The sequence below is a fragment of the Bombus pascuorum genome, chromosome 14, assembly GCF_905332965.1.
Source record: "Bombus pascuorum chromosome 14, iyBomPasc1.1, whole genome shotgun sequence".
Lineage (NCBI taxonomy): Eukaryota > Metazoa > Arthropoda > Insecta > Hymenoptera > Apidae > Bombus > Bombus pascuorum.
In genome coordinates this window covers 7,238,933-7,261,361 of record NC_083501.1, presented here as the reverse complement: position 1 = coordinate 7,261,361, position 22,429 = coordinate 7,238,933, and the positions used below count along the sequence as shown (strand labels likewise).

General features: G+C 33.9%; 3 protein-coding genes and 1 long non-coding RNA gene across 11 annotated transcripts in view; 3 read left to right on the top strand and 1 right to left on the bottom strand.

The window, feature by feature from the left end:
- Positions 1-9,413, top strand: part of LOC132913946 (receptor expression-enhancing protein 3-B-like) — a 29,291-nt gene extending 19,878 nt beyond the window's left edge. For 2 of the 4 annotated variants that reach the window (XM_060972639.1, XM_060972638.1), the window contains exons 5-9: positions 2,556-2,673; positions 3,666-3,813; positions 3,915-4,071; positions 4,878-5,049; positions 6,990-9,413. In XM_060972639.1, the coding sequence (XP_060828622.1) occupies positions 2,556-2,673; positions 3,666-3,813; positions 3,915-4,071; positions 4,878-5,049; positions 6,990-7,033 (639 nt within the window). In that variant the 3' untranslated portion in view covers positions 7,034-9,413. Of the gene's footprint in view, positions 1-2,555; positions 2,674-3,665; positions 3,814-3,914; positions 4,072-4,877; positions 5,148-5,273; positions 6,561-6,989 lie in introns of all 4 variants that reach the window. The other 2 variants (XM_060972641.1, XM_060972640.1) reach the window with 2 other exon arrangements.
- Positions 9,414-9,656: 243 nt separating this feature from the next.
- Positions 9,657-16,058, top strand: LOC132913929 (uncharacterized). 5 transcript variants are annotated; one of them, XM_060972602.1, is made up of 17 exons: positions 9,658-10,437; positions 10,860-11,022; positions 11,205-11,339; positions 11,450-11,596; positions 11,672-11,788; positions 11,865-12,032; positions 12,112-12,414; positions 12,490-12,663; positions 12,888-13,214; positions 13,294-13,603; positions 13,684-13,868; positions 13,929-14,168; positions 14,234-14,556; positions 14,635-14,992; positions 15,068-15,361; positions 15,424-15,563; positions 15,675-16,058. In XM_060972602.1, exons 2-17 carry the CDS (start codon positions 10,930-10,932, stop codon positions 15,727-15,729), a joined length of 3,369 nt encoding a protein of 1,122 aa, XP_060828585.1. In that variant the 5' UTR covers positions 9,658-10,437; positions 10,860-10,929; the 3' UTR covers positions 15,730-16,058. The 5 variants fall into 5 exon arrangements, with proteins under 5 accessions (XP_060828583.1, XP_060828582.1, XP_060828581.1 ...); XM_060972600.1 differs by having other exon boundaries at positions 9,657-10,285; positions 14,234-14,992; XM_060972599.1 differs by having other exon boundaries at positions 9,657-10,387; positions 14,234-14,992.
- LOC132913934 (conserved oligomeric Golgi complex subunit 7) lies at positions 16,052-20,191 on the bottom strand. The gene is made up of 11 exons (XM_060972611.1): positions 19,533-20,191; positions 19,280-19,369; positions 18,728-18,913; positions 18,514-18,645; positions 18,263-18,446; positions 18,001-18,194; positions 17,431-17,922; positions 17,231-17,351; positions 16,992-17,165; positions 16,461-16,919; positions 16,052-16,382 (listed from the first exon to the last, which is right to left on the bottom strand). Exons 1-11 carry the CDS (start codon positions 19,533-19,535, stop codon positions 16,210-16,212), a joined length of 2,208 nt encoding a protein of 735 aa, XP_060828594.1. The 5' UTR covers positions 19,536-20,191; the 3' UTR covers positions 16,052-16,209.
- Positions 19,246-21,031, top strand: LOC132913956 (uncharacterized). The gene is made up of 2 exons (XR_009659492.1): positions 19,246-19,385; positions 20,191-21,031. It is a non-coding gene; the product is annotated as an uncharacterized LOC132913956 (long non-coding RNA).
- The last annotated feature ends 1,398 nt before the right edge of the window (positions 21,032-22,429 follow it).

The following is a 22,429-nucleotide window of genomic DNA, read 5'->3' as shown; positions in this document are numbered from 1 at the left end:
ACAAGGTGCGGAAAACCAGAAAAGGGCGAGCCGAAGGCAACTCGAGGCGACTCCGGTCACACGCTCGCGACACTGGCTCCATATTCAGCGACGATGAGTTGGACCAGCAGTATGCATCCACCTTGACGGAATACTGAAGCACAGTGTCGTTCTGTGAAGCCGTGGATACCAACGATTTAACGTAGTCTCGGAGAATCGCGAGAATAATCCTCGACAGGCTTTCGTCGAAAAGGAGTGCAAGTTACCGATTTAACATTAACATAGCGTTTTCACATTTATAGAGATTCGAGTGGAATGGGTTTTAGGGAAATTATGCGTGTGTTTGTTGAAAGTCTTAGAGTGATTTTCCGTTCTTTTTCTCTCTCTCTCTCTGTTTTAGAGTCGAGTTAATCCTGAAGAAGGTATTCGTTAAGACGGATTATGGAATGGTTGGAAAGACAAAGATAAAAAGGAATTTGATCATTTTGATGAGAAGAGAGTTTTTGAAATTTTACTCCCATGAAATTATTTGTTACGTCTACACGTGCGTTACGATACTATATACAACGATAAGGATGTTTTTTTATTCGATATATACCAGAAGTCTTTAGCATAATGTAATTTCAGCTGCGAAACGTTTAACGTTCAGATGAACATTAAGAAACTATAATTGCGTGCCGCCTTACTGCGAATGCTGCGACTCATATCATTTGTTATACCAATTAGCATTAAGAGTAATCTATCGTGATTGATCGCGAACCGTGATAATTTTGATAAGTCGGGAAAACTGGTGCCTTACGACAGATGACAATATGAAATTTCGTCGATCACGACAATCCAAGAAATTTTCGTCTATTGTTGCAAACTGATAAACTATTCTTAACAAATAAATATATCAAATAACCATGTTGAATCCTTTTTCACGAACAAACCGTCGAATAATAGGAATATCGAATTTCATTTCTATCAACTAGACTTGTATCAAAAAGACAGAGTTTAAGACTGTACCGCGCCGAGGTATGTAACAGGAAGAATTCGACGATCACTGGCAATTTTGTATATGCAATTTGCACGAACACTTGTTATCTGGATCGCACGATTTGCTTACGAAGTAATCGAAGTACTGTACCTTTTGCTGGCACGTAATCACCGACGAACATCAGGTAGTGCTTAAGGAGGCATCGATCACAGAGCGTGTCGTTCCTTGCTGTAGTTCCCATAGTTGTAACTGTTGTTAAATCTCATACATATATCAGATTGATGTAAATGTGATGGAAAGTAATTGCATAGGATACACATCCTCGTTACTTGTACACCAACCGAACATCTCCAAGCATATTAGAATCGTCGAGAATCTAAGAAAGCTATAGTAATACGAGGATTTGCCATTGAAACGCTTAGAAAGTAAGACTTTTATATCCCAAAGATTTTACTCAACGATACTATTGATATGTTTCATTTCATTTTTTTTTTTATTCCCGTTTTTTTTCGAATAAATATATTCTATGGATAAGGATGTAATGTGTTGGTCCCTCACTCTTGCTCCGTTCTCTTTTTCGTGGAAAATAAACGCTAGTACCCCGCGATCATCCGGATCGATCGATTCTTCATCGTTCGTACCGTGCAAATCCCGTCTAACGAGTTGGTCCAGTTAATCAAGAGAACCCGGTTCTATCGCTGGACACGCGGAACGCTAGCCGTTAACTCGTGCCAGAATGAAAGTCGGAAAGAAACGTAGCCGGATAGGCGAGAGACCGCAACGCGTTCGCGTTGTCGAACCCGCCCTAGATCGGTCGCTAAAAACACGCACGACAGATCGAACACACGCTCCGGTGTCGGCAGATAACACATTAACACCTTTTTCCGGGTTGGTAAGAATATATTTTTATTTTTTTTCTTTTTCTTCGTACAAAGTATTGAGATGAGAAGGTCTATGACTTTAGGGTTCGTAGGAGACTCACCGAGAGGAATTAAAAACTTCCGGTCGATAGTTGGCCAATATCTACGCGATTTCGTATTATTACAAAAATAATTTAGAAAGTAGAATCCAGATAGAAAATTGTTAAGTATTTTAACGAGGAAAATTGCACTTTGAATATTTTGCATATCTTTGAATATCAGCATCGTACGTCTTGCATAATTCTTCGCGTTTGTTACAATAAATGTTCCATACGTTTCTCTCTCGTGTCGATAGAAAATTTCCATCCGCCGATGGAAATCGACGTCTCAACGTATCGCGAAAAGCCTGATCCACGACGTCGAACGCTGTCGTAATCGATAAAAGTCAGAAGGATCGCTTTACAGGCTTCGCAGGACTTACGTGTTTATTAGAAATTTGTCATTCCTCTCGCCGAGTACTATCAACTCTTCGAGTCTAAGCACCTTCTTCTTTTTTAACACCCTACGTGATACTTTGTTTTAGTCTTCGCTGTATGTACCTTCAACATGTAACTGTACGTTTCTCTGTGCTCGATCGATGAGTTTGATTTTTCTGCTCACTGGTTCTTAACAAACGACACGGCACGCAATCGTGGATTACCCCGCAGGTTGAAAAAAACGGAGGATTGGTTTTTCAGGGCGGTGGTGGTCTGGTACAGCATTTAAAGAAGAGCTACAGCCTGAGCGACCTGACCGGCGAGAAAGAGGACGAGAATAGAAACACGCCGCACATGCACGACGAGACGGACATGGAAGGTTATTGGCCGATCATGGCTCTAGTCATTTTTACGAATAACGCTGTTCGCTTCCTTCGATGTAAAACTCTGTTTATTTAAACTCTTCGGTGGACAAATGGTCCATATATTAACAGTTCGCCAATTTTTCCTCGCTATCCACGATGCTTCGAATAATTATAGACTCAAACACATTTTCTGCATTGGTTGTTCGATATTTCCGAGAAACCAGGCTAACGTTAGACGAAATCGGTTTCGTAAATTGAACGCTCGAAAGGACATCGGCAGTGTATTCCTAAGTCGAATGGAACATCTTTCATAACTGAGATAGAAGATAAAAAAGACAATACAGCGTAGAGATAAGTTTCAAAATTTCGGAACACAGTTGTTAACATGGACATCGAGTACCGATCCGAACTCGATCGAGAACCTCCGTGGAATTCTAGCGAGAAAAGTTGACTTAAAATAAAATCTGAAACTCTAAATAAGTCAGTGGATAGCCTAATTTAATAGATTGATAGAAGTAATTGAAGATAAAGGGAAATCCACTGAACATTGAACATCGAAAAGGTAAGAAAACTAACACTGAGTTTGTATCTTTTCACAGGGAGAAACACAATTTTAAAGAGGAAATTTCATTTCTTCCAGACTTGGAGAGAAGATCATTTTTCTTCCTTGTGTCTCTCGTTTTGTTTCGTATTACAATCACGCTATTATAACGAACGATTTTTTGCTCGAATGTTACGAAAAATCAGAAAATAGCGTTGAGTTTATAATTATTCACTGTATTTTGTGGTTCTCAGCTAAAATCGTCCTACCCTAGAATCTTCTTCCTTTTTCGCAGCCGCAACGTTAAAGGATAGAATTCGATCGTGTAAATTGATCGACGAGCAAAATTGCGAACGAAATATCATAATCGGTGAAAATGATCGAAGCAGCACGTGCGTGCACAGTAGCAATTTTGTTAATCAGACATTAAAAGAACTTTGATCGAAATCTGTCAATAATTTGCAGTGGAACCTCGTCGAAGAGAGCATGTGGGAAGAAGAGGGTATAGTCCTCGTCGGACACAGTCCAGCACCAATCGAGTGGAGATGTATTTTTCCGAAGTGGACGTTGACGTTCTACAGCCAAGGTCTAGGGAGCCAACAGCTAGCTTAACGTTCGTATCTCGTTTTCAACGAATAATCATAGTACAAACGTATAGCGTTCTAATATTTGTAACGTGAACGTGTTGTGCTGTAAACGGATCGTTGGTTGCAGTAATATAAGATCTTCGGACGACATCTCCAGCGGGTACAGCAGCGGGGAAGCGCTACAATCCAGCCGTACATCTCAAGGCGATTCGTTGGTTCGAACATCGAGCGTCGGTGCAAGAACACGCGCAAAACCTCGCTCCACCACGAAGAAGACCCCAGAGGTACTAAATTCAACCGGCCGAATCCGTATAAGAACATAAATCAAGGTTTAATTCCGCGCACTCGAGCCCCAATTTCATTTCTGCAACCGAAACTTTACTGCAACTGTTCCAAATGACGCTGATAAACAGACTAGAAGCAAGGTGTCTGAAAATAAACTAGACTAGAATGAAAGAGCAAAGACGAGTCTGCGACGAAGTTGAACCTTGATTAATTCATTAAGGACATTGGCAAATTTTCCCCTCGACATTCTGTGTATCAAACATCGTATCAAGGATACGTAATTATTTCTTCCATTTGGACTTTGCAATTTTATATCAGAGAAATCGAAACGTGTACTTAAAAGGTTAGGATGATTCGAGAAGCGTCGGAAAACGCTGTAAGTGAGAAGATTGAAACATTGCGATTTTTTTATCAGAAAATATTCCACATGGCAACGAGAATACCGCGATATAGTATTTCAGCACAATTTAAACGCACTCTCTAAACGGTCATTAATAACGCTACAAGGTGTCAGAACGTTGCCTCTACAAAGAGGATACACACGCGCTAGTAGAGGTTAGTTAATTGTTTCTTCGCTTTTGTCTATGTCATCTATCTAAACGAGTTTGGACATTCGTTTGAGTCGAGTTTTCTTTACAACCACACGAGATATTACACACAACGTTTTCCACAGGCGCTCTTCGATTCTTGCAACCTAGTCCTTAATGACGATTTAAATTCGTTCTATTTAATCTTTTCGAATTATATAGCATCACTTGATTAGACATTTCATTTGATAATATAACGATTTTTATGATATTTGAAGGACTCGGGAGAGGATTCCGACAGCATCGATCCTCCTTCCTCCAAAAATGTCTCATTTCCGACACCTTTGAATCTCATCACTCCTGAACAAGCTCTCGAGATCTTGTTTCTACTCTCGAAAAACAGTAACGTTGCTGATTATATGAAATTCGATCGTGGCACCTTTACCGCAGGTAACGATGATTTATTTAAAAGTACCAGTCAATCAGGCCCGCCGCAACTAGAAAAAAAAGAAACGACGGAAACGATCGATAATTCACGGCCGGAGCCTGTGTTAGCCGCGGAGGTTCGAATAATTGAAAGTATAGAGGCGAGGACCGATCCTGAACCTTTATCGGCTGCAGAAAGATCAATTGACGATGCACAGACGAAGCGAATCGAAACACAAGACGCAAAGACCGAAAACACGATAGAAAATATTACGAACAATTTTACTCGTGACGAAGCTTCTTCCGAAAAATTAACCGAACGATCAACACGGACTGTAACGGATGAACTCTGTCAGGATAAGTTCGACGAGCTGAAACAACTGTTAAACGACGCTCGCAAGGCGGTGAATAATATCGTCCATACGCAGGAAAAATTGCAGCGTAGCGTTACACCCGTCACTGAGAGGTTATCCTCGAAAGACTCGTCGCAGAATGTGGACGTTGAAACAGCGAACGAGAATGAAAACGTAGGAAAAGATGGCGAAGGCGCGAAGGCATCGTCAGAAAGAACAAAAGAAGTAGAAAATACAGCTGACGACAAAGACGCGGTAAACATGGCTCCGGAATACGACAGCGCCAGCTACTTGGACGTTTGGACAACTCCGAGTGTGTCGCGTAGTAATTCCGACAGTCTTGGCCGAGCTGGTAAGTACAACAAGAGACCAGCTCCCAAAGTACCTCTCACGGAGAGCGAAGAGGACTTGAACGAGACCGATGCTCAGAGCGCGTTGAAAGCCACTTTGGTAATTAAAACTGGAACCTTAAAGACCTTCTCAAACACCGGCACCACGAAAGACGTGTTTATCGCTCACGCTACTGGCGCGAAGTCAAAGGGGAAGAAGTGTAAGAAGCAGCGAACAAAGGAAGGCTTCTCGAAGTTGCTCGCTATTCCAAAAAATATCTTCCATAGCGCGTTTTCGAAAGAACGCAAGGCTTCGAAAACAGACGATTCCAGCTCGGATATCAGCACGTCCGACACCAGATCGAACAGCATCGAACCTCAGGAAACGATTATCGAACTTGCACCGAAGCCATCCAGCTCCGGTCAAGAGATAAACGTTCAGAACGACGATAAAAGCGAGAACTACATTTCTGACAGTTCTAACAGCTCAGACACTTACGTACTCGCGCCTAGCGACGATAAAGAAGATGCGAATAAAACAGAGAACGACGAAACAAAGAAAGTTACCGAGGAGAAAGTGGAGAGCGCGAGCGTAGAATCGCGGATAAGAGAAGCGTCGCTGTCACCGAAAATTGGCAAAAGATTAGAGTCAGATATTTTCTAAATGCTGTCGTTTAATATCGTATAAGTTATAATCGTGTACGTTGCGAGAGTTAGACGGGTCTCATTGACTGGTTTTCGTCGACGATTTAAGTAAACCCAATATCATCGCTCCTTCCTAGTCCTTTTCGTCCACTTTGTCGTACCGAGGAAATCTGGAGAGAAGAAACGGATTAGTTCGTTGGTTCAGATCGTATGGATATGGTTTCTAGAGTGTTTTTTTGATAATTCGTTAGATCACTAATCGCTTACCGAGTGTTACTTCTTACTAGAATGTTAAACATGCATGTTACTCGACGATTAACACGATTACAGCGACACAGCTACACGATTTATTAACCGTTGCTTCGAGAAGGAAACGATACCACCTGAGGGGAATTTTTCTGCCAGTATGCTCCCCCCTCCCCTCATGTTGTAGTATCTGTTTCCTAAAGTCAGTGTGGTGTGTAAACTATTATCGAATCGATCTTTGTTTTAAAGACTGCGTCGTAAAGAACGCCTAGCGAATGATCAAGTACATAAAAATGTAAATAGCGCGATATCGGGCAGTTTTATTTGAGGATCGAACGTTCACTCGCTAACAGAACGACGATAACACAGAGAATTCGTCTTTATTTTTCAGATAACAAGCTTCGCTACCCTGCCCCGCAGCAAGAAGACAAGTAAGAAGAAGGTGGCATGAAATTTAGAAACTGCTGCTGATCGTATCAAGGAATAAGAGCAAGCCTTTTCTTTCGACTTATTTGAATTTCTACGTGCAGCGATAAAACGATCAGCAGCAGAGACAACTATAAACCTATGAAAATGCATAATGCATCGCGCGACATTGTGCCCTAGCACTAACGTTACACGATTCGTTTGTATATAGTTTCTCTCATAATTTCTATTTCAGTTTCGCAAGAACGTGATTCTCATCGATTGTAATCGAGCATCTAGTTAAATAGGCACAGGAGAATTTGTCCTGTTCGTCGGGTTACATTAAAAAAAGCAAAGCAACGATAGAGTAAAAAGGAAGAGAAGAATCAGCCATTCGTAACCGATCTGTAACACCGTTGCTCACAGTCATCCAAGAGGTTCTTTGATACTTCTGTATTATGCTTTTTATCGCGTATCCCGAGACCCGTGTGCGTAACGTCATTTACACGACCATACACTACGGTTCTAATCGAGTTTTATAATATATAGGTACACGCGTAACGATAACGGGGGAAGGAAAACTTCCGGTGTTTATCGCACTCGATCAATGTTGCTTACGATCAAGCATAGACTTTATTAATAGAGACACGTGATTTACCGCCAATACCCGAAAATCGCATGCGATTCCATTTCTAAGCTTTTCTAAGCTGTAGCTCTCGTGTTTCCGTCAAACATCACTGGATCATTGTTAAAAAAAAAAAAAAAAAAAAAAAAAAAAAAAAAAAAAAAAAAAAAAAAAAAAAAAAAAAAAAAAAAAAATACAAGAAGGTAAAGAAGAAGCAGAATTAAAAGAGTCAGTTGTATTTACGAGAGAAAGGGATGAATTTTATGAAATCTAGTCAACAAACAAAACGTACTCAGACAACTTTCGAATAGTGCCAGTCAACTTTCTACGTATAATTTGTCTATATACATACGTAACTGTAGCTAGCAGAGATAGGGAGACGTGCGGTGATCGATGACCGATAAACGACCGTATGAAACTATACGATCATTGCACTTTTTCACGGGAATTAGAACTCGCGAAGCGTTGCATAACGTTCGTAACTGTAATAAGACCGTAGAGAAATTTGTAAGATCCCGTTGACGACCAGCCACTTGTCCTATGATTTTGAAATCTTAAGGTTCCACGTGACAACAGTCCGTTTACGTGTACTTTCGTTCGAACTCGAGTCGTGAAACAGAACGAGACACGAAAAGACGCGCAACGATCTGCGCTTCCCTTAAAGTCTGAATTTTGTTAGATCTGGAAGATTGTTGGAATCGAATGTTAGCCTCGAATCGGCTTTATTTCAACGTTGAAGCACTTGTTTCCTAGCGATGAAAGAGCGCGAGCGATTGAAATTAGAAATCATTGAAACATATGCGAATCTTTGTCAGAGTGAGGTGCATGGTATTATTTTTTGCTTGAGAGTTGGCAACTATGACGTGATAACTCCTGTTTTAATATAGAATGGCATCTGTTTATAAGTTGTTTGCGCGCACGGTATACCGAGCAGAAAATTTACGCACAAACGCTGTAACTATCTCGAAGGAGAATTGTAACGAGCAATTGTCCATCTTATCGAATCCATCGCATATGTGATTTATCGACCTGTACTTTAAATGGCCACTGCGAACACTGAGCAAAAGATGCCACTCGAGGACGTAATATTATCGTTCAGTTGAGAATTTGTTGTACGAGTGTAGTTGTTGATTTTGTTAGATCGTAAGAAGAGAATGCAGCTAATGCGACGATCGTCTTCTTGAAAATTTCGAAATACACCGCAGGAATTGTAGATATATTTAGAGGCGAACGAAGCTTCGAGTTAAAGATTTCAAAGGCTCGTAAATATCTCTACTTAGCAAGTCGACATTTGCATTCGTTGCATTTTATCAGATAATATAACAAAATTCGACGCTTGTCAAAGGAAATTAGTTTAACTGTAACTTACGCGTATCGTTAATTCTTAACTATCTGAATACCTGACCGCGACTGTACGCGTGCGAAACTAAAAAGCAACATGCTCAATCTTAAGAATCTTTGACCGTGCTCGATAGGAGAAAACTCGTAAAAATTGTTGCAGTATCTCGATGTTGTTCGAGCTTTCTTCTTTCCAATTTTAATAAGCCTTTTTGGTGCGTCGATAATGCACCACGAAATTACGTATATGGTGCTGCAAACTTTTTAAGTTATTTTATAATTATATATCTTAGCAACGTATATATAAATATATATGTATATATAAGGAAGACATGTTCTGAATGTTAAGAAGACACCTTAAACGTTATGAATTATGTGGATAGATTGGTTAACAGTATTTCGGTTTAAGTATATCTGTAGTCAATAAAGTCAGATTAAAGTATGATATCTATGTGAATTTGTTTACGACATTAATTGCTTCAAAATTTGACAAAATATAAGTATTCAAAATTATGTAATGTTAAGCAAAATAACTTGGACGTTGCAGATTTCCCTATCTGTATATAATAAAAATTAAATTAAAGTACTTACATTTTTATCAAAATAAAAATAATTTTATCAAGATGCCTTTATTATATATTTCATATTTGTGTATATTTTTATTTTCTAAGTATCTTTTTAATTATTCATTAAATCGTTCGCATCACACTTTATATTTAGAAAAATAATTTAAAATATTTAACTTTGTTTATCGACCCATATAATCCATATAAAAATATATAAATTATAATTACATGCATACATCCATACACACGTGCATGTATTGTAACGAAGTTATCATTCTTGTATCAGATGCAATGTTATCGACTCAATGTGAAGTAACTTCCAACTGTACCATCGTACATGGTTGAGTTGGATATATAGTTCCTCCACTTACCGCTCTAAATGCGACAAGAAATCCCATAAGCTGCAGATCTATTCTATAGCTTATATATGGCAATAGATCTATCTTCTATCTAGTCTGTACTTGGGCTTAGAAGATTTTAAAATGTGACGTGAAAATACATTGCGTGTTAAATCTAGAATACGTCTTGTCTATGCTTAAATACAATATCTCTTTTTGATGACAATTATAAACTTCTGGCTTTTTTTAATACTGCGGTTTGCTTTCTTAAATTAGTATTATTAGTTTAGAGATAATTATGTATACATATATTGTACATAATCAAAATTGTACTCATTGTAATATGATTTTAAAAGCATATCTGAACTATAACTGTTTTGTATTAAATGATCAATATGGCGACTTCCACATAATAGTAAATAAAAGTGATAGATTTTGTTAAACTTCATAATAAATTTCATTGAAAAAGTGCAACTGTTTATTACTTTTATTTTAATACCCATTACTACAAATGATGGTAGATGATGTTTTACATTGAAGTGATTTACATAGCTTCTCGTTATTTCTGTACGTTTTCTTAACACTCATTTTTGCTTGTTGTCAAACATGTGCTTGCACATTTGGAACATATCACAAAGAATTTGAAATATTCATGAAATTCTGAAATAAACGGTTATATTTATTTTCAAAATGGATTACGGTAATAACTTTTGTCATCATTTGTTACTTTATTAATTTTAAAAAGGTTTTCTTACAATTATTTCATTTTTTTTCTCAATGTATAATTTAAATATTTTTACGTTTTTTTATAATTAGCGTTATTATCTTTTAGCTATGATTAAACTTTTTTATGATATATTTATAGCAAATATAGAAGTATATTACTCAATTTACAATCTTTACTTCATTGTATTTTTCTACAGTTTTTTATTATATACATCGAAATTATCCAATGTATGTATCAAAAATATATGATATCGCTTTTTCAGATCTTAAAAAAATACGCATATAATATACGTTTGATTTTAAAGATCGAAACTGTGGTAATATTATTAAAAAATGTTGCAACGACATCAATTATTAAGGGATAAAATACTTTTTCGAATATTGAAAAATAAGAACCACCTCGCTAACAACATATGCGAAAAACTGGTATTTATAAATAAATAAAATTACATATTTTATTAACAGTATATGCTACTATTAAACTATAATTCATACACATATTTTGTATATGTATTATTTAGTTCCTATGATAATCTTTATATTTTTGTATAGACAGATCTGTTTTAATAATCTAATAAGTTTTTATTTACAATGAATTATTATTTTAGAATGACAATGTGAAAAATATTGTGTTATTATCAGAAGATGAACTTTGTGAACTATGGCTACATATAAAAACTGTACTATTAGAAGCACAAAAATTATGTAAACAAACATCAAAAAATAAGGACAAACATGTGAAAGTAAGATCACTTAGATGAATATATTGTATGATATTTTGTCATTTTATTATCGTTAATATAATTATTATTATTATTATCATCAATACAATACATCTATGTTATCATTTCAGGAATTTAATCTTATGATTAAATTAATACGTACAATAACTATCATGGCTCTTGAAACAATTGTACAACGAAAGTTTATACCCAATGTTCTATTACAAAACATAATATTACTACATTCTGCTGTGCTACCAAATATAAAAAATGAACAGGTTGTTGTTTAATTATTATCATTTATTTTTTTAATATCCATATTTTTTAATTTTTAAATAAAAATCTCTCTAAAGGCTAAAAATGAAATATCAAATTTGCTGGAAAAGTGGTGGATATTAGACATGATATGGAAAGAGAAAGTGATAAGAAATGTATTGAAATACCTCATCCAAAATAGCAAAACTTCATTGGTAATCGTGTATTGAGTGTATAAATACATGTGAACAAGGTAACTTTAAATAACTGATTCATTAATTATATTTTTAGCAACATGTAAAACGTTTATATGAGATAAGGTCTAGCATTACATTGTTGAAATGCACTGAAGATGTGCAAGAACTACTTAAACTTGTTCGAGAAAAAACTGTGATGTCCCTTGAAGAAGGTCGAATGTTGATATTACATTTATTTACGCTTGGGGAGCAATATATATTGGTACAAGTTATAAATCATGCCAAAATAGTTATAAATATCAGTTTATAGCGAACTAGCATTAACATAATGGATATTTTAGGGAATTCATAATAATGTAAGGGTAGTGTTACAAGATATTGAACACAGTTATATTCCTTCATATGCAGATTTATATGCAACAGCATGGTTAAATGGAACTAATAAATTTAAGAAATTTATCGTTGAAAATTGTTTACAAAGTATCATTTTTTATTGTTTCCGAACATATAGAGATGATACAGGAAGGGGAAAGCTCGGTAAAAATCTGCTTTCATTTGTTGCTGCTATTCATGATAGCAAGCATCAAGCAGCAAAATTAATGATTCACAATGAATGTAAACCTTTACTTTGGAAACATTTAAAGGTATTACCAGAATGAAATTTACATATACACATATACATAATTTGTTATAAGCACCAAATTAAATTCTTATTACAGGCACATGGATCTTTCATCATATGCAATGCTGTAGAGATTCTCTTTATAACAAGCTCTGTTCAGTATACATGTACTCCAAGAGACACAAATAAAATCTATATTCAAAAATATTATGAAACAATAACAGATCTCTTAAAAGATTCAGATTCTGAAGTGTGCAATGTTACTATAAAAGTATGGTAATTTTTGTCTATTATTACTTTAACCTCTTGCTTTACAATATTAGTACACATCATATAAGGACATGGATTATGCTTTCAATTCAATAAAGAGTTCTGTTTCTTCAGTCTGAACATTATCACCACTTACTTAAATAGATTTACTAACAAAACTATAAGGCAAGGGGTTAATTATTTCAGAACTAATTATTGATATTTAAGAAATGTGAACATCTTTAGGGTCTATTTAAAATGTTAGAAAAATATTGGAATCATGTTCCAAACAATATTATTCGGAGCTGGTTAAACATACTACTACAACATACAAAAAACGCCAGTAATTCCGAAATAAGAGCAAACATTTTTACTGGTTTAAAAAGAATATTAGTTAAAGAACGATCTCATACGATACTTAAAGATTTTTTACCAAATTTCGCAAATAGTATTTATGACGAAGATCAAACGGTATTGGAAGCGTTAATAAAACTTCTTTACCATGCACAAAACCAAATTGGAATACCATTCTGGAATATAGTACCCTTGACCTATGTTCTTGATCGCTTAGAGGTATACATAATACAAAATAATATTTGACTATTCGCAAATAAAAATAATATTAAATTTAATGTCTTATTATTATTTTCAGACTACTCAAGATGAATTTGTCTTGCAAGAATTAGTAAAACTTATGTGGGTACGTATATCGTCGAATGGTACACATTACGATAAAATAAAGGATGAATTAGTATACATAGCAACAAGCAATATAAATGCCATTAGAAGATTTTGTTTACATTCTAAATCGATTATAAGTTTGAGTACATCCATGAAGCTTATTGAAACCTTGTTATCTGTGATAAAAGAAGAAATGGAATGTTTACCTGTAGCAAAAATATTAAACAAAAATTGTAATAAAAAAATTAAATTTAAAACCAAGCAGAATAGATTCGAAATTGGTAATAATATATAATTATTGTGTGATATTAAGTTTATTAAGTTTAAGTTTAAACATTAATAATTGTGTTTATCGGAGTAGATTCTTCAAATAGTTGGAATGATGACTTTGATAATTATAGAGATATAAATATATATATCGATATTATTGCTATGTTATTAATAGCAAATATTGAACATAGTGACGAAGGAATACTGTATAAAAAAGAAATTAATATTTTACAACTAATTGCACATGCATTACCAGAGCTTTTCAAGAATTTCAGAGTAAGTATTCATAATTTATTCCCTATAGGTCCCTATAATATGTATGTAATCCTTTTTCAGGAAACACCAATAAACGATTCAATAATATTTTTATTTTCTTTAATACCTTCGAAATTTTTTTTGAATAAAATTGGTGTTCTGGAAATGTTGATACAACAACTATGTGATCCCAATACTCCTGATGAAAGTCTCCTTTCAACTGTGTATCTTCTCATGAAATGGAATAAGGGAGATACAATTTTATTCGCATTAACGAATCTTTTTACGCAATCTTTAAATACAAATGCAAGACATAATCAGGTAAAGATATTACTTAATAAATATATTAATAACAATAAGATATATACTATTAAATGTTCATTTAGAATACTGCACATGATTTTCAAATTAATGAGAAGGGTTTAGAATTAAGTTTACGAATTCTAAAACATTTACTGCATGTTGAATATCAGTCAGTTTTAATGAATAAATATCATAAAGACATACTTAAATTTTGGGAAAGTTTATATAGACTAAGAAGTTTTATAGAAAAAGAAGTGAATAATGAATGCAATATAAGAAGTCTAATATCCAAAGATATAATTATAAATTTTTTTAAAGAATATATATCAATGATTACAATATTAGATAAAAAGGATGTATTTGACACATCAGAACATTTTTCGGAGATTTTATTATGGGTCAGGAGGTATGAAAGTTATTTACATATTCTTATCAATTTTCTAGAAGTATCATTATTGTTAACATATCCTTTCTTTTTACACAGGACAATAGTGACACACATATCGCACATAAATGTAAACGTTATAGAAAATCATTATACTTGTATAAATATAATAAAAAGTACTTTTGATATGTCAAATTTACTACTGAAAGAGTGTAATACTACTCCGAAATTATGTTGTGATATCGTACTTTTATATTGCAGTTGTTTATCATCACCAAATGGTATAATTTTTTTAAATGACGCATTTGATGCAATAATGATGTTATTAGATTTTAGTAAAATGGCTTATGACAAACAAGAACCAAATTTATTAAACATTGTTGTACCAAATTTTGTATGTATTGTAATGGTTACTTTAACTAGATGTAGCAAGGATATATTACTTAAATATACAAACGTAAGTATACGTATTGAGTTATTGTAAAAAAGACGCGGTAAATATTTTCTACATTAAATAACTTATTAATTATAGGACAGAAAAATACTGCATAAATTAACGCAAAAATATTTTTCCGTTATTAAAAATACTTTTGACGATGAGAGTTCTTATCTTTCATATATAACTATTATGTTTAATGCTGCAATCAGTAATATAAGTATGGAAATTACACGTTTATTACAACGCTCACATATAATAGAGGAAAATATTGTAAACACACCGTTTCCTTATCTAGCAAAAGAAATATTAAAAATTATTTTAAATACAAAAAGATATCAAAAACTGAGTATACAAGTATTAACAAAGACAATAACAAGTTGTGCGAAAGTAAGTATATATACACTATTTAAAATCTATTAATAGCTTAGCTAATTCATTTCACATTTTAGATTGACATGCTATCTTCTCTGATAGTAATATACAAAATGCTTAAATCAAATGATAAAAAAGTTATTAATTTACTTAAAAATGTGACATTAGCATCCAAAGTACACTACCAAAATCAATCTTGTGATACTCCCTCTGATAGGTATTATTAATTTTTTATTCTAAAAGTAATAATATGTTAATCGTAACCGTAATCATGTGATCAAAAAGATCATAATATTGGTAAGAAATATAATATTCATAATCCTTCCAGGTCTATAAATGATGCAATAGATATAGTTATAAATGCCATATTGAAACAAAAATAATACAATTACCGTTTATGTAATAACTAATTATGTAATTGTAATAAGCTATCATATCTGCTGCGCGATGTAGTATGAAGACTATTTTTAATACTTTTTCAAAGGGAAGCTTTAGAAAAAGAGGAAAAGAAAAAGTATGAAAGAATATTTTTAACGAGACAGGAAAGTAGAAAATTTTTACATTAGTATATCAATTAAGGTACTGAACGTAATTATTAATTACCAATTAATAATTGAAATAAGGATTCCAATTAGAATAATTAGAATAAGAAAAATAAGATTTCTAGAGATATAATGTTTAAAGTTAAATAAATATACATACATATATTGTATATTTAAATATAATTATTTTTTGTACAAGAATATTTCATTTGTTTACATATATAAAACATTTAAATAAATTATACGAAATTATAATTACTACAATTGTTATGTATTTTATGACAGTAATTTATGACTTACTGTTTCACCATTGCACGTTACTTAACCAGAAAACGTTATATTTCTCATTTGTCTAACTGCAGCTACAACTCTGGCATTGCATCCAGAGCTACTCTTCTGGTAATCTTCTGGTGGGAGTCTTAATAAAAGAGACATATGTTGTAGATTTTCTGATAAGGATAGACCAAGTTCCTCTAATACATTACCAAGGTAATCTGCAAAATATATTGTAAATATTAAGAAACTGAAGAAAATGTTTTTAATATTTAATTTTTTGATACAAAGGTATGTACCTATATCAGTTGCAAGTTGTTTACATGCAGCAGAACTTAGCTGACAAATTCCTAATGTTTGATCTAGGAACATTTGACATGTTTCTTTAGCAATAATTTCTAATAAAATACCAGTAAATCCAGATTCAGTGGAACTTTGTGCATATTGTGGATCTGCTGCTTTTAATGCCTGCGTAAGGCTCGGATTTTCCCTCAGTAAAAATGGCTCTAAATGCTGTGGTAATGTCATCAAATATTGCCCAACTTGTGTTATATATTCCTGAGGAGCAAAGCTATAATCGGGTAAATCTGCACTCAAATGCGTCATTTTGTTGATTTCTGTTGACCATGCTGGTGCTTTTTGCACTGATAATAATTGCGTAAAGATAGGAGCAAAGATTACTTCATATGTTGCACGATGTAAATCAGAACATAGTTTGTGAATAGACTTTATTATTGGATCAAGAATTGTTTCTTCTTCTGTAAAAGAAAACATTTATTTAAATATGAAGTAATTGATGTCATCTATGAAAAAATCTTTATATTGATTACCTTTTTGAAAAGATGCAGTTAAATTTTCCAATTCATTTTGACTTGATGTATGTAAAAGTAATTTTTTATATTGATTAAAAACGCTACCACTAGTACTTTGCAGCTTATTATTAGCTTCTGTAATGTCAATTATCAAAGATTTCTCAAATTGTTGAATCTGTCCCAAAAGATCACCTGTATATATTGGAATTGACAATATTACATCAAATTTATTTAAAAAAGAGAAATAAAAATGCTACCTATAGTTTGCATCAAAGTAAGGCACATTTGGAACAAATTCCAATCCTCATGTTTTACTTTTTTGTGTTCTAATTGCCGTATAGCCACTTGATATTTGTCAAGATATTTATTGAAGTAACGCTGTAAAAATGAACATCTTATTACATATACATAATGAGAAAATCTTTTTATCTTAGCATTTTAGTTAGTTTAACATTACAGTTAGGGATTTTAATACGCTGGGATAACCACAACCATCTGTAAAGAGTTTACATCTTTTATTGGCCTCATTTGCATATTCCATTACTCTCGAAAGGCTAAGGGAAAGGTTATTGATCGTATCACTTAAATCATCTTGAACAGAGTCTATAGATTGCAACTGATGTTCAAGTTGAGCTGTTTCATAAATATTGTATTTTGTAACATATGGAACATAAGGTGCATATATTGCTTGTGCTAATGCTAGCAATTTTGGAGTCTGTGATTTTCCATGTGATGATGTTTCAATGGCACCTTGCAAGTTCACAGCAAAGTGCCTTGTAATTTGTTTAAGTTCAAGTAAAAGTGACAATTGCATAGCATTTGTATGTTGTTTTAAAAGAGCTTCTATACATTCTGGAATGCCTGGATCCAAACTTCTCAAAAGATCAGCATATATCTCAATAATTACATCAACTGAGGTACTTGGGAATACTTGATGACACCATTTCACCTGTATTGAAATCATGTTACCATAAGAATAAAACTTATGTTATATACGTTAACACAACATTTTTTAAATAAAAGCTACCTGATCATTCCAATTAGATAATAATTTATCATAATAAGTATGTAACCAGTAAGAAACATTTTCATCTTGTGCTAATTCAATAGTTCTGCGCCATTCTTGTCCTAATGATACTTTCAGACAATTGTGATAATACTTGAGAAGTTGCGGCAGGCGTTCCATTTTACTAAAAATATCCACATAAACTTTAGATTGTTCTGAAACAAAAATATTAGTTAATCTTTATACTGTGGCAAAGGTTACAATTACATTCAATATAACATACCCAAATTTGCAGCAGTAAATGCCTGAACCAACTTTGGACTAGCTATGGCTTCTAAACGATTTTTTAAACCTTCTAATTGTAATTTTTTATCTTCGTAGTCAATAACATTTACGAGCATAGCCAGTGATTTTTGCATACTAAACAGTTTATTTGCTATAGCTTCTATATCTCCTGACTCAAATACCTGGAATGTTAAAAATAACATAAAGCCAAAATTTATAAGCATTTTCTTATCTCAGTGAATACTACACCTCTTCAACATCATTGGCAAGTATACTCCAATTATCAGCTTCATGTAATCCTTGTTTAGCAATCTGTAAGTCTGTTTTTATTTTATCTATTCTCTCTAATGTCGCCATTGATGAAGCAGTGTCTTTTTCAACCTATTTAATAAATTAGTATCATAATAATAGAGAAACAATAGAGGCATTCAATCATTTAAGACAAAAATATCAGAATCAAAACCTTTTCTATTTCTTGTTTAACTGCAACCATTTTTTCTCTCAGAGCTAAAGCTTCTTGTTGTAAAAGTTGAGTATCTCTTAGAACTCTTGGCAAACTTGAAAGAACAGACTGACTGGTTTCTTCTAAAGCTCCATTGACTTGTTGCACATACAATTGTAATTTCATTACCAATGATGAAACAAATGCCTAATAAGGTAATATATAAAAAATATTTATTCAAAGAGATAGAAAATCAGAAATTTAGAAAACGTATAAAATATTATTTCTTTGAATTTGAATGTCGTGACGATTTCGCATTCGAAGTGATTATTTATATAAAGTAACGATTAAAAAAAGTTTCTAAAACATTTTTTATTTAATGTTATAATATTTTTATATGCGATGTAGTGAAAAAGAATTATCTATAAAAAGGCATATGGTGTCATTGACCGCGATGCAATAGAAGCAGTCAGTTTAGTAACTGACTGTACTAGTGCAACTGAAAGTCAAAAACTGTGTCGAGGAAAGAAATAGAACCCGCGCAATCGAGATCACACTAACTGTATGACTTACATCTTTGTTTTCTTGTGCCTCGACAGATTTAAACGTTTTATTAATCCAATCTTTCACATCGAAAGTATCTTCGGAAAATGCAGATACATCCTGAAATCGGTTTAAGGTTAGGAAAAATTTGATCTTTTATTTTAAGAATTTTCTACATTTTCCCACAAAATACAGTAATTATTTAAAATATTTAACAGAGTATATCGAGTTTCTGAGCGGATGTTTTATTTTCAGGATTTTTAATAAATATTTCGTTGCTTACCATGATAAATTACAAATCGTTAAAAGTTCTCAGGTAACTTTTTTTTTTTATAAAAACGAAAAATATAAAGTATACGGTGCGAACGGTACGGTTTCGAGAGTCGAAATTTATTTTCTCTATATTTTATTCCTTTTTCGTGGATGCCGTATAGCGCAGAAGTGTTTCGGTACACAGCCACTTTGCCGTTGCACTTCGCGTGTTGTTTCGTGACGCCAGAACCCAGAAGGACGTTATTATCGTATTAGATTACAACAAATTAATTCGTTCTATGTGTTTCTACTTTTTTCTTTTTTTTTTATGTTCCTTTGCATTAGTATTATCAAACATTTTTGTGCATTCCTGAAATATATGTAGTGCTGCAAGGTATATGATCGTCAAACAAATCGATTGTGCAAATGTGCAGCATTTATACTTCTGCAACGGGACGCAGTTCTAGGTTAATAGATTCAGTTAATACGATGTGAAAACGCGAAAATTTCGGGAAACTAAAATGTCAACTTCAATACACGATACTTTATACATATGTGACATTATTTAAGATTTAACGATAACGTAACAATACAATGAAATTAAAGAAAAGGATCACTAAAGATAAAACGAGTGTCTTGTTTTTTTTTTTCTATAATAATTGTGATAAAATGAATATCTCGGATTCCAGACGAATACTATAAAGGAAAGACCATTTTGGAAGGTGCTGTTTCACCCCTTTGCGACAATCAGCTCGGTTTCCTTGTGACACAGTTCACTTCTCTGGATTCCGATAAACTGCCTAGCAGAAGGTTGTAAATCGAAGAGGAAAAGGGAGAGAAGATGGAAAACAGCATCATATCGGCAGTTTCCGGGCCCTTTGTTGATCGCCACGCCTCCGAAACTGCGTTTGCGCGTGACGATTTGCGCAACAGTTGGAAGTTGGAATTTTGCCTCGAAATAGCTTTAATCTCGACGAAAATAAGGAAAGCAGGCTGAGCAGAACTGCAGCGACTATACTTTGCCCTTTTCTTTGCAAACATTGAGCGCATCATCTGGTCGAGAAAAGGCCTATCTTTCTCAGGTTGTGCTGCATACGCATGTGCTTCGTTTTTCCATGTTACACGAATTTATTACATACGTTATTGATCATTTGATACCTTATTTATATTCATTTTATGACTATAAGTTCTCTAATCTTTTTTGTTATCGAATATTTGAAACGAGATCTTGGAGTTTCGAGTTCACATGCGTAACAAGGGAATTATTCTTTCGCATAAAGTTGAACTTTATTACGGACGGCAATCAGACCCAATCAGTACGGCATATTAGAAGCGTATGCATTTAATGTCGCGTATAAAGTGCGTCGATCAGAAGTCCAATTTTGTAATCTTGCTGTGCATATGAATGCGTGCCGCTGATAAATTGTCCTTCAATTGGACCAGGCTGAGACTTTTCAAAAAAGTACTATTTCATTTATTCATTATAAACAAATGAAAAAAAATATCAATCATTACATTTTAGAATATGAATTTATTCCTTTTGTGTATTAATGTTGATGTTAAAAAGTTGTTGATAATTTTTTATTTTATTAATGATACGATTTAATATTCATAATTAATGTTGGTTCGATAATTTTGCTACAGTTACTGCTTCTTATATATTTGATTATCTATCCCAAGGTTTAAAGTGAATTAATGTAGAATAAGTTGAATGCAGCTGCGTGTTTTTGCAATGTGGAAAAATTATGGAACCATCAACCTTACACGGAAAGACCATTGTACCTGGTCCCAGGGCGACTATGCGATACGACCGTCTGTAGGAAGGGTAAGAGATATCCTCGACCTTGAGGTTTGTACCAGCCAATCCCAAGCCTTTATTTCCTAGCAGTAGGTATGGGATTGGTTAAATGTTCTCCACGGCACTATTGTATTTCCAAGTGCTTCCGGTTAAAAAGACAGATTTCCGAAAAAGCAAGTATATACCTGGTAAGTCGATAGAACACGAAACGTCGATTTTTTCTCTTCTCTTTTTTTTCCATTTCCGTCAATGCACTATCCCTCCAATGCACACTGCTGGTTAAAAAGCGTGAAAAAGTAATTATCAACTCGCGATAACGAGTCAGCAAACGGATTTTTACTTAATCTTCTTTCCTGTATGAAAACACACGTTCGCCTTTGCAAAAGGTACACGCAACTCGGAATGAAGAACAATTTACTTGGTTCTGATTACACATTGTTCGACCATGCGACGAAACAGCATGATCGGATTTACCGTGGCTGTGTAGCACAGGGAACTCATCATTGTCAGAAACGCTGCGATCAATTAGAAGAATGCATCGTAAGAAAGACCATAATACGATACAATTATTCTGAAACTGAACTGAAAGTTAGTCCCTGTGACACACAGTCGAACGTTGAGAGCATTTGGTATCAGCCTTTGCTGTGGTGCTCGTATTACATCTGGCTGCGATACGTTACATTGGACCAGCCGATCTTTTACCCATTTCTAGTTCACATACTTACATATAGGTATACTGCACTTCAGTTCCCCAAGCCTCTTATCTTTGTTGGTGTGCTCGATAAAATCCTTACACAATTACTCACAAAATTCAAGGCGAGTATTTGTGTTTAGAATAAACGAGCCCCTGCTGCACGAATTTTGCAAATATAAAATCACTCCTACACAAAGCACTCTGTATCTGTCGCATTGCATTTCAATATGATCGTTTTCGTTGTGTTTTTGTTCAATCGGCCCCTTCTCATGGATCAAGACCTTATCTTTTTGAAAGTTCTGGGAATAATAATAATCTCGCATCGAATATGTAACCCTATTTAATTCAGGAACAGGCGGAAACTTTCGAAAGACAATCAATAGCTTCGTCTGGCACTCTGCAAAGTAAACGTTTCGAGGATGTTGGCGAATGAAAT

What these genes read in the sequence shown, in the direction of transcription:
- LOC132913929 (XM_060972600.1), top strand. Translation starts at nt 10,930, where the DNA reads ATGTTGCAACGACATCAATTATTAAGGGATAAAATACTTTTTCGAATA. An exon ending in TACTTTGGAAACATTTAAAG is followed by an intron (nt 12,415 to 12,489) that starts GTATTACCAGAA and finishes TTCTTATTACAG; the next exon opens with GCACATGGATCTTTCATCAT. An exon ending in TGTGCAATGTTACTATAAAA is followed by an intron (nt 12,664 to 12,887) that starts GTATGGTAATTT and finishes GAACATCTTTAG; the next exon opens with GGTCTATTTAAAATGTTAGA.
- LOC132913934 (XM_060972611.1), bottom strand. An exon ending in TTAAACAAGAAATAGAAAAG is followed by an intron (nt 18,646 to 18,727) that starts GTTTTGATTCTG and finishes TTTATTAAATAG; the next exon opens with GTTGAAAAAGACACTGCTTC. An exon ending in TATCTAATTGGAATGATCAG is followed by an intron (nt 17,923 to 18,000) that starts GTAGCTTTTATT and finishes ATTTCAATACAG; the next exon opens with GTGAAATGGTGTCATCAAGT.